At 53.6% G+C, this 11,832-nt stretch overlaps 1 protein-coding gene across 1 annotated transcript; it reads right to left on the reverse strand.

The window, feature by feature from the left end:
• Window positions 1-901: 901 nt before the first annotated feature.
• LOC137626049 (uncharacterized) lies at window positions 902-3,916 on the reverse strand. Its single transcript, XM_068357134.1, has 3 exons — window positions 3,831-3,916; window positions 2,697-2,923; window positions 902-1,935 (listed from the first exon to the last, which is right to left on the reverse strand). Exons 1-3 carry the CDS (start codon window positions 3,914-3,916, stop codon window positions 902-904), a joined length of 1,347 nt encoding a protein of 448 aa, XP_068213235.1.
• Between the last annotated feature and the right edge of the window lie 7,916 nt (window positions 3,917-11,832).

Here is an 11,832-nt window from a genome sequence, read left to right on the forward strand (position 1 = left end):
AAGCTCGGAAAGCTGACCCTCGACCTTGTCTCTGCCGCTTTTCACCCCTTGGGACCAGGGCAGGGCTGCACTGGTCTTGGGGGGTTTCTGAATGCCATAAACCTGGTCCAGGACCGTATCCTTGCCTTCGCGAGGGGCGGTCTCGGGATCCTTGAAACTATTGAGTTGCCTCATTAGTCCAAGGACCTGTCAGAAGGCATGCTCCGATTGGCGCTGCTCTCCTCCTTGTGGACTGGCAGCTAAGTCTCCTGTCCCCATTGGCTCTTCATGGGGGGACACACGGACGTTCTCCCGGGGAAGGGCTGGCTCTGGACGAAACCTCGACGATGATTTGGGTAACGTCTTGGAGTCCTTGGGCTCCCTCCTGGGAGGGATACAGGACGTTTCTCTTCCTTGAGGTGGGGTTCCTCCCATTGGTGCCGTGGGAGAGTGTCTCACCTCGCTGGATTCTCCCGAGGACGGGAAAGGTTCGTCCACAGGAGAAGGAGAAAACGTCTGCGAGGGGGAAGGGGCCTTCCCGACGGACCTCTTGGGAGCCAGCTTAACCCTGGGAGAAGTCACCGCGAAATCCACTCCTCTCCTTCTCTTCAGCGGGGGCCAGGGAGCCTTTGGTTTCAGTCCCAGATCAGCGAGGGCTGACTTCATAGCCTGCACCACCGCTTTCATCAGGGAACCGAACCAAGGCTGACGGCTGACTGACGCAGTGTCAGCGACCCCCGCTGGAGGGAAGGGGATCGGTTGATCCTTCGGACTGGATACTACAGGGCCTGCCTGAAAAGAAGAAAGGGAAGAAGAATGTTGTCTGGACCTCTCCGATGACTCTTCCTGCTCCTAGGCGCGTGCTCGGCGCTTCTGCGATGGTGATCGCGAGGACCATCTGGAAGTACGCGGCCCCGGTGCCTCACAAGGCTGGGCGCGCTGTGAAACCTGGCGGGAATTGAGCTGGCACTCGCGCGGTGGCCGAATCGCCGGGTGGCGCGGTGGCCGAATCGCCGGGTGGCGCGGTGGCCGAATCGCCGGGTGGCGCGGTGGCCGAATCGCCGGGTGGCGCGGTGGCCGAATCGCCGGGTGGCGCGGTGGCCGAATCGCCGGGTGGCGCGGTGGCCGAATCGCCGGGTGGCGCGGTGGCCGAATCGCCGGGTGGCGCGGTGGCCGAATCGCCGGGTGGCGCGGTGGCCGAATCGCCGGGTGGCGCGGTGGCCGAATCGCCGGGTGGCGCGGTGGCCGAATCGCCGGGTGGCGCGGTGGCCGAATCGCCGGGTGGCGCGGTGGCCGAATCGCCGGGTGGCGCGGTGGCCGAATCGCCGGGTGGCGCGGTGGCCGAATCGCCGGGTGGCGCGGTGGCCGAAACGCCGGGTGGCGCGGTGGCCGAATCGCCGGGTGGCGCGGTGGCCGAATCGCCGGGTGGCGCGGTGGCCGAATCGCCGGGTGGCGCGGTGGCCGAATCGCCGGGTGGCGCGGTGGCCGAATCGCCGGGTGGCGCGGTGGCCGAATCGCCGGGTGGCGCGGTGGCCGAATCGCCGGGTGGCGCGGTGGCCGAATCGCCGGGTGGCGCGGTGGCCGAATCGCCGGGTGGCGCGGTGGCCGAATCGCCGGGTGGCGCGGTGGCAGAATCGCCGGGTGGCGCGGTGGCAGAATCGCCGGGTGGCGCGGTGGCAGAATCGCCGGGTGGCGCGGTGGCAGAATCGCCGGGTGGCGCGGTGGCAGAATCGCCGGGTGGCGCGGTGGCAGAATCGCCGGGTGGCGCGGTGGCAGAATCGCCGGGTGGCGCGGTGGCAGAATCGCCGGGTGGCGCGGTGGCAGAATCGCCGGGTGGCGCGGTGGCAGAATCGCCGGGTGTCGCGGTGGCAGAATCGCCGGGTCGCGCGTGGGTACGCGCGCGACCGTTGGCGCGCAGGCGAGGGAGTGCAAGAATGCACAGGTGAGCGCGAGTGCCTGGGTAATCGCTAGCGATCAGAAGAATGATGGCGCGTAGGTGAACGATGTAGTATGGGCAAAATCAAGTGCATTGGCGAGTGATGGCGTGCTGGCGAACGATGGCGCGTTGGTGATCGATGATGCGTGGAACGCATGGGCGACCGACCGCGTACAGGTGAGTTGGCGCGTGGACGAGTCGGAGCCCTGTGGCGATCATAAGCATGGGCGCGTTGATGAGCGTTCGCGCACAGGCGAAGGATCGCGCGGGTGCGTAGGAGAACGCTGGCGCGTAGGAGAACGCTGGCGCGTAGGAGAACGCTGGCGCGTAGGATGGCGGGCCGTGGCTGAAGGTCTCGAAGGTGAAGTCTTGTGGGTGGGCTCAGGAGCTGGCTCGTGGGCGCGCATGCACTTTAGTGCGGGCTGGAGACTGAGCGCAGGCGGTGGTCGACGTGTAGGGGAACGCTGACGAGGTAAAGGAACAATGTCCTTGCCCGCGCCCAGATCCGAAGATCGTGGGCGAGCGGGCGAACGTTGGCGCGCTGGGCGCGCATCAGGAACTGGGCGTGCTGTAGTGCGCTGATGCGCCGAAGGTTGACGGCGCTCAGGAGACTGTTGACGCGCAGGACGCACAGCAGGGGCTGAAGTGCACGTGCGCGCAGGCGAGCGCTGGCGAGCAGGAAAGCGCTGCCGGGCAGGAGAGCGCTGGCGAACAGGGGAGCGCTGGCGAGAAGAGTCTGACGACTCATCTGCCGTAGAGCGCTTGCGCGCAGGGAGCTGACGAGCAGGAGAGCGCTGGCGAGCAGGAGATCGCTGGCGAGGAGAGTTAGGAGACTCTACGGCAGGAGAGCGCTGACGAGCAGGCCGGCGCTGGTGATCAGGAGAGCGGGGGCGCTTGCGCGCTACTGAAGGGCGCGCAGGTGAAACCTGGCGCAGAAGGGCCTCATCCACATTGTGAGAGAGGTCCTTCTGCCCCGAAGGGACCGGTGCTTGCGTAGGCAAGGAAGATCTGGCAAGCACAGGAGATCGCGAACGATCAGCAGAGAGGTCCAGAGGAGTTACTGCTACGGTCTGCTCCCGACGAGAAGAGTCCTTAACAGGGGACGACGAGGATGACGACCCAAAGAGGAGGCGCCTCTTGACTCCCTTGTAAGGAGAAGGAAGGCCTCGGCGACGAAGAGGAGGGCGAGCCTTACGGCGAAGACGACCTCGTGGCAGGGTATCAGCATCGTCGGTCCTCCGAAGAGGAGTCTCTGTTAGTGCACTCCCCCGAGGGGTAGCAACACTTGCAGGAGAGACCGTTGGGCCCAGCTTCCCCCTCGAAGAATGTTCGGAGGGGGAACCTAGGCCTTCAGCAGTAACAGCAACAGTAACAGCAGGGGTTTGACCCGACCCGTCTGACGCCTGTCACAACAACGTCGTCAATAGCCAGGGGATCTACCTCTGGTATTACCGGCGACTGTTGGACAGCTGCCCCAACTGGATCAGATCAAACAGGGCTTCCTTGGAGGGAGAACCCTTAAGCCCCAAGGAAGCCCAAAGCTGGAAAAGATCATCATTAGACACAGTTTGGTCATAATCTACAAAATCAATAATATCCTCCCCCAGAGGAGGAGGAGGAGCTGCCTCGCTATGGGAGGCAACGCCCTCTCCCACACACCGAGTTTAGGAAACAAAAGAAGGGCCTACGCTACCACTCGGAGGCCTCTCACGAGAGACCGAACGAGTGGGAGCTTCGGAGGAGGTTCGGGCAACGGAAGAAGAGTCCTTAGAGCCTTCCTTCCCCTGGTGGGAAGAACGGTCTCTCTTAGAACTCTTCTTACGCCGCCGCACAAACCTCTCCCACTGGGAGGTAGGCCACTCTTGACATTCCATACACAGATTATCACTACTACACCCTTGACCTCGACACTGACTGGGGGCAAAGGGTGTGAGGGTCTGTCTCGATCGCCGACATAAAAGTTTCACAAGGGCGATCAGGAAGTCCAGGGCATTTCCGCATGGTGGAAAGCAAAGGTAGAGGCCAACTTCAAACAAACACACACTGGAAGAAAAAGCAAACAAATTAAGGCTGTCAATATGCGAGGACGGGACAGAAACGTCTGTACATCGTCCGAGCCAAAAGTGAAGTGGGGCAGCTCACCGGTGTGTGGAGGGGGGAGGGGTAGCTAGCTACCCCTCCCCTACCCCCATGCTAACTAGCGCGGGGGTAATTTAACCTTCGTTAAAATCTAATGGCTCGTCATTTCAGCTACGCCGAAAGTAAATCATATGTAAATAGCGTGGTTTGTATTTCGGTTACGAAACAAACCCTATTTAAATAGCGTGGTTTGTATTTCAGTTACGGAACAAATGGCCTATTGACTTGAAACTCTTTGACGGAAGTGGCTTTGACATTTGAGTGACAAAACAGACATGATCATCCAGCAGTAACCTTGCGTTTAGAATAACAATTGGAAAAGGGGCAGGTCGTGTGAAGGTAGATATCAAATAACAAAAACTACGTAATCGATTAGATATCAATGACAACAACAATAAGAAAATACAAAAGGCACAAAATATACTTACTGAAAATTAATGGAAAACATTAGACTTCATCCTCTTGGTGTAAGATTAAATGCATCCTTAAAACCTCAAATTTTGGTGTTCTGAATTATTTCTCGTGAAAGCCCTTGGGGCACACCAGTATCCAGTATTCGTTATGAAATTATTTCCTCCAACTACTAAAAAATTTCTTTCACTTCATCTGCAATTAAAATATGACAAGTGACAGAACAATTATTTGACATGTCTAAATAAAAGAAAATAACTAGTTAAATGAGTAAATAACAATCGCTGATAGGCAACCCACTCAGTCTAAAGATAGCCTAACTACTACTATGAAAAGAAGGAAACTAAATCATTAAAATATTGGTTATAAATTGACTTGGAAATAACTAATACTGTATACACAAATTATATTCCCACAATTCATTCAACAATTCAAAGAAATTAGTGTAAATAATAGATCATAAAACACTAATCTTTTACTGGAATATGTTAAAACGATACTTTGCTTTAGTCATATTTCTATCTATTTATACTGAAAATTAGAATGACAAACAATTCACTATTGAAGTCTTCGAATTTTCAAAGATACTATTTCTGTATGGCCCATACAAAACATTATGGATAATCCTGCACCAAATTTTCCATATACTGTACCGTAATGCAAAATAAATATGACAAATTTGAAAAACAGTACAGTACTTTGTATTTTTCCTAACTACAGTATACAAAACTGGAGCTCTTTGCAGTGGAGTTATTATTTCGGCGATAGTTGAAACTAGCCATTAAAGGTTTTGCAAGGTGTAACTACCCTCAGTTATTTAGCAGAGGGGTAGCAAGGGTAGACCAACCACACCGCTCACACATGCTCTAGAAAACAACCGTCACTTTGCAATTATAGCAGGACTTCCAGGAGAAGGTAACGCCGGGACCAATAAGTGTAAAGAGCTCCAAGTTTGTATAGTTCAGAGAAATACAAATTATTTCAAATGTCATGTACTTTGGCACTGTATACAAACCCTCTGCTCTTTACAGTGGAGAGACTCTCCATGGTGGGTGAAAGTCCAAACACAACTGGCTGGTGACTGTCCTGTGGTGACACTGTGCTTTACATGAGCTGTTTAGAGGGAACCATGACAACACATTATCCTTTTTAGATGACGTCCGGGGCAATCCGTGCTAGGTGTAGAATTTAGCATTGTGACTTGACCAGGTAAGCATAAATTTGGAGCTAAGCTCCTCACTTAACCTGGCCATTGCCTAAACCCCCTTGCTTGGAGGATGGGGACATGGCAAATATATAAACATATACAATTAGGTTATACAATGTAGTGGTTTACGGACTGTGGCCAGAGGTAGCACCCGGACTGCCATGTCCGAATCCCGACCACAAGCCAACAGTGGAATACCCAAAAATGTAGGTAACGGTTCAACAGAAAGGAATACTGGGCACCACCCCTTGATTTATACTGGGCAAGGGGACCCAGCTAGAATCTTTCTGCCTTCCTATATTCCCTTTCCTTGGGCTAGCTGGAATAACATGTAAGAAGACCGTTAATTCATTTCAGGGAAATTAGCAGAATTTATATAAGTATATATTCTTTAGGCAAGATGGTTTCAAACTTAGGTAAAGAAATGTCCGAACATTAGGTGAAAGAGAAAGAATTTTTCTTCAATCTGACAGCAAGACACAGTGTGGGAGGAAAAAATTATGATAAATTACTTATGAGAGAAATTAAAAAAAACAGTGGCTGAGGAAAGGACACCATCAGGAAAGGTTCTGTGATTAAATTCAGACTTTACAAAAACAAGAAAAATGACATTCATAGATAATTTGTATTTTTCCTAACTATACAAACCTTAGCTATTTAATATGGGTTAATACTTCGGCATAGCTGAAATGACGAGCCATTAGAGTTTTAACGAGGGTTTACTACCACACCGCTAGTTAGCTGGGGGTAGGGAAGGGTAACTTGCTAAATCCCCCCCCCCCCCCCCCTCCTCACACACACCTGTGGATACTTTACTTTGCTTAGAGGTAGGACTTCACGGGGGACAGGCTGGCAGGCAAGTTTGATTAAATAGCTAAGGTTTGTATAGTTAGGAAAAATACAAATTATCTACGAATTTGTCATTTATTCTGTAACTGAAATACACACCACGCTATTTAATATGGGTGACTCATCCCTTAGGAAGGGTGGTAAGTCCCTGCCATACTGGCTTTGGCTTTGCCCGGGGACTCCATATTTGAGTGTGTAAGTACTCAGGCAATAAGGAGTCCCTGCACCTCGCTAGCATTGCTGTGCAACTGCTGCAGCCTACATAAGCTGTGTGTGAAGGTGAGAAGCGTGACTCGTCCTAGGAAGTTGACCTGGAGTTCTTCAGATGGAATTCTAAGCTAGGACTCTCCCAATACCACCTCGTCAGGGTATGGGGACGTGACAGTATTATCCTTAATACTAGGAACACAAGGAAGCATGGTTTACCTGCAGTGGTTTGAGGTCAGCTGTGCAGAGAACCCAGGATGCTGCTTTCTCCAAGGGAGAGGATGAATAAATGAATAAGGGCCAGACAAACCTTTTCATTCATGCAGACTAAAACCGGGTAACAATGCCCTCAACCTTCTGCTACCTGTCCATTAAGGAGCCTGAAGTTAGACCAGCTGTTGTGCAGCCATCACAGGGCCGATAGAGAACGTATCGAGACTCCTGTGTGTCACGTCTTGCAGGTAGTGGGCTGTGAAGGTAGTCTGACGCTTCCACACCCCAGCTTGCAGGACCTGTGCCACTGAATAGTTCTTCTTGAAGGCCAGGGACGTAGCTATGCCCCTGACATCATGTGCTCTAGGGCGATGTAACGGAGGGGGGTCAGGATTTTAGGCTGGGTGTATTACCTTGTGAATCCAGGCCGAGATGGTATTCCTAGTGACCCTCCTCTTCGTTTTCCCAGTGCTCACAAACAAGGCTTGTTCTTTCAAGATACAACCTCAGACTCCTTACTGGGCACAGTAAGAGATGGTCTGGGTCATCTGTTACAGAACAAAGACTCGAATCCTGGAAAGAGTCGAACAGAGGGTCCGGCACTCCCGGATTCTGAGTCTTGGCAAGAAACTCAGGGACGCACCTGAAAGTTACCTCCCCCCATCCCCTTGAATGGGCGATGTCGTATGAGAGACCATGAAGTTCGCTAACTCGTCTGGCCGAGGCCAAAGCTAGCAGGAACACCGTCTTCCAAGTATGGTGGCGATCTGAAGCCTGACGTAATGGTTCGTAGGGAGGTCTCTTCAGAGACCTGAGAACTCGAACCACGTTCCATGGAAGAGGTCTCACTTCCGACTGAGGGCAGGTAAGTTCATAACTCCGTATGAGTAGAGAAAGTTCCAGCGAGGAAGAAATGTCCACTCCTTTGAGCCTGAAGGCTAGACTTAAGGCTGAGCGATAGCCTTTCACCGCCGAGACTGAAAGGCGCATTTCTTCCCGCAAATACACGAAGAACTCCGCTATTGCTGGAATAGTGGCATCGAGTGGAGAGACCCCCCTTCCACGACACCAACCACAGAAAACTCGCCACTTCGCCTGGTAGACACCTGAGGATGACCTGCTCAGGTGTCCAGACATCCTATTCGCAACTTGCTGCGAAAATCCTCTCTCAGCAAGGAGGTACTGGATAGTCTCCAGACGTGAAGTTGAAGCAAAGCTATGGCTTTGTGGAAGATGTTGGCGTGTGGTTGAGTAGCTCGTGACGTGGAGGGAGTTCTCTCGGGGGCTCCATAAGGAGTTACAGGTCCGGAAACCACTCTGCGTGATGCCATAGCGGAGCTATCAGGGTCATCGATAGACTGACCGATAGTCTGGTCTTGTTGAGCACCCTCCTCATCAGACAGAACGGGGGAAAGGCGTAAACGTGGATGTTGTCCCACCATTGTTGGAAGGCATCTTGCCAGAGAGCCTTGGGATCCAGGACTGGGGAGCAGTACAGCGGAAGTTTGAAGTTCAGCGCTGCTGCGAACAGATCCACAGTCGGGGAACCCCACAAACTCAGGACTTTGTTGGCTACTTGAGGATCTAAAGACCACTCAGTACTCACTATCTGCGTCGCTCTGCTCAGACTGTCGGCGAGCACATTCCTCTTGCCTGGAATGAAGCGAGCCGAAAGTGACACCGAGTGGACTTCGGACCATCTCAGTATCTCTACTGCAAGATGGAATAGCTGTTCTGGAAAGGTACCTCCCTGCTTGTTGATATAAGCCACTACTGTTGTGTTGTCGCTCATCACCACCACAGAGTGGCCCGCCAGGACCTGATGGAACTTCTGAAGTGCCAGGAATACGGCCTTCATCTCTAGCAGGTTTATGTGGAGGTACTTTTCTGATTCTGACCACAGGCCTGAGGTCCTGTGGTTCAGAATGTGGGCCCCCCACCCTATCTTTGATGCGTCCGAAAACAACATCAAATCCGGGGAAAGGACGAGAAGATCCACTCCCTTTCGTAGATTCTTGTCTGCTAATCACCACTGAAGGTCCGTCTGTTCCGTGGGACCCATAGGGATCAGAGAGTCCGGGGAATCATGTCCTTGATTCCACCGAGACTTGAGTCGGCACTGGAGAGATCTCATTCTGAGGCGACCATTGGGAACCAGGTGGGCCAAGGAAGAGAGATGGCCGAGGAGACGTAACCACGTTTGGGCTGGAAGTTCTTCTCGTTTGAGGAAAGGCCTTGCGACCTTCCTCAGCCTTGCTATCCTGTCGTCTGATGGGAAGGCTTTGTGTAGATGGTGTCTATGACCATGCCTAGGTATACCAGTTTCTGAGAGGGCTGCAGAGAGGACTTCTCGAGATTTACCATGATCCCTAGATCCTGGCAAAGTTCGAGAAGCCTGTCTCGGTGGCGAAGAAGGGTTGCCTCCGAGTCTGCTAGGATCAGCCTGTCATCCAGGTAACGGAGGAGACGGATACCGATCCTGTGAGCCCAAGATGATATCAGGGTGAACACTCTGGTGAACACTTGAGGAGTTGCGGAGAGACTGAAGCACAGCACCTTGAAATGGTAGATCTTGTTGTCTAGGCAAAATCTTAAGTACTTCCTGGACGACGGATGGACTTGGATCTGGAAGTACACGTCCTTCAGGTCCAGTGTAAACATGAAGTCTTGCGATCTCACTGTAAGTCTGACCGTGTCTGCCGTCTCCATGCTGAACGGAGTCTGTTTGACAAACCCGTTCAGGGTCGAGAGGTCGATGACTGGTTTCCAGCCTCCAGACGCTTTCTTTACAAGAAAGAGTCGACTGTAGAAGCCTGGGGACCCATCTGCAACCTCTTGGGGAGCGTCCTTCTTCAACATGGTCTCGACTTCTGCCCGGAGGGCTTGCCCCCTTACCAATCCCATGGTAAGGGAGCTCAATGACACTGGCCTCGCTGTCAGGGGAGGTAGAGATGATTTGAACGGGACGCGATATCCCTGAGCAATCAACGGAAATCGTCCAGGTATCTGGCCCGGGTTGCTGCCACCTTGTCGCGCAACTTTGTAGGCATCCCCCCACTGGTGGACATGCAGGGGGACTGCCAATCCTAGCGTTTACAACCTCGGCCGCTCCCTCTAGGATTTTTACCTCCCCTGGAGGACTTCCTGCCTTTCCTGTCCTTGACGGGAAAGGGCTTAGACACCTTTGGCTTTGCTGCTGTCCTCTTCTTCGTATTCTTAGCTGGACGGGGCTGTTGAGTTGCTGGAGATTTGTAGGGCCTCGATGTCAGGGCCCTATGGAGGAGGGAGTCCTGGTTGGACTTCCTCCACCTCTCAGCAGCTAGCTCCACGTCCTTAGGCTAGAACAAACTCTTACCGAGTACGGAAGAGTGTCTTGAGCCTGCTAACGTCGGAAATGGGGACCTTCTGGTGAAATCTCTCGGCAACTGCGTCTCGACGTTTCAAGATCGTATTGGCCCACAAGCCCGAGACTTGGTGGGCCAGAAACTTGATGGTCCGCGTGCCAGAGTAAGAATGTCTCCAGTGCCTTCCTGGTGCTTTCTTTGGACAGGTCCTCAGACCGCACCAGGATGCCCAGAGACCCCAGCCAGATGTCAAGCCATGAGGTTGCCTGCATGGCACACTTTGCCACCTTCTCCTGGCTTAGGATCTCAGTAGAAGAATACGAAACCTGCCGGTTGGAGTGTCTCTCAAGAGGGACTCCCCCAGTGAGTTCTTCCACAGAATGGTGAATGGGAAGACTCAAACAAGTCTCCTCTAAGATCTCGAAATACCTCCTCTGGTGGACTCGAGGAGGAGGGAGGAGCTTGCTACTGGCGCTGGATCTGTTGGAGGAGGCAAGCTCACAGAGTTGGCCTTCGACCTTGTCTCTGGCACTCTTCATCCCTTGTGACCAGGGCAAGGATGCACTGGCCCTAGAAGGCTTCTGGGTGCCATAGACTCGGTCCAAGACCGTGTCCTTACCCTCACGAGGAGGAATCTCAGGGTCCGAAAACCCGTTGAGATTTCTCATGAGGGTCAGAACTTGCCAGAACGCATGTTCTGACTCTTGATGCTCTCCTCCCGAAGGGCCAGCAGCAAAGTCTCCCGTCCCCAGTGACTCTTCCTGGGGGGACTCGTGGACATTCTCCGAAGGTCTAGCTGGTTCCTGTCTGATCCTTGCAGAAGACTTAGGCAAAGTCTTTGAGTCCTTCGGCTCCCTCCTGGGAGGGATACAGGACTCTAGCAATGATGGATGCAGGCTCTTCTCCAACCCTGTGCGAGGAGACTTCTCAGGGAGAGGCGGAGTTTCCCCCATTGGTGCGATGGGGAACGGACCACCTCGTCCGACTCCCCTGAGGATGGGAAATCCTCATCCGCAGGGGAGGGAGAGAAAGACTCGTGGGGGAGAGGGAGCCTTGCGCAAGGATTTCCGAGGAGACAGCTTAGCCCTCGGAGAAGTCACCACGGAGGGGACTCCTCTCTTCCTCTTCAGGGGAGACGAGGTAGCCACTGCTTTGTGATCCAGTTCAGAGAACACAGGCTTAAATGCCTGCATGAGAGCTCTGACTATAGTACCAAACCAGGGCTGTTGGCTGACAGTCGCGCTGTCAGACACTCCCTCTGGAGGGAAGGGGATCGATCGATCCCTAGGAGGAGTCGACAAACGAGTGTTCGCCTGAAACGAAACTGAAAGTCCTTAGACCTGACCGGGAACCTCCCCTCCTCCGGCGAGCGCTCTGTTCTGCGCTTGCGAGGGGGGGAACGAGACGATGATCTGTCCACCTGAAGCCCCATGAAGTCGCGTGCGGGATCGCGCTGGCGATTGCAGCACAAATCTCGCTGGTGGTCGAGCGATGAGCCCTGCCCTGGATCGCGCGCGGAAGGATCGTGCGAGACAGGAATTTCGCAC

The sequence above is a fragment of the Palaemon carinicauda genome, chromosome 33, assembly GCF_036898095.1.
Source record: "Palaemon carinicauda isolate YSFRI2023 chromosome 33, ASM3689809v2, whole genome shotgun sequence".
NCBI classification, from domain to species: Eukaryota; Metazoa; Arthropoda; class Malacostraca; order Decapoda; family Palaemonidae; genus Palaemon; species Palaemon carinicauda.

Excerpts from the sequence above, each read along its gene's own strand:
- LOC137626049 (XM_068357134.1), bottom strand. The coding sequence starts at position 3,916 with ATGCGGAAATGCCCTGGACTTCCTGATCGCCCTTGTGAAACTTTTATG. Across the intron at positions 2,924-3,830 it reads CCTCACACCCTTTGCCCCCA|ATCTTCCTTGCCTACGCAAG; the intron begins GTCAGTGTCGAG and ends TGTGCTTGCCAG. Across the intron at positions 1,936-2,696 it reads TCGCCAGCGCTCTCCTGCTC|GCACTCGCGCTCACCTGTGC; the intron begins GTCAGCTCCCTG and ends GCGATTACCCAG.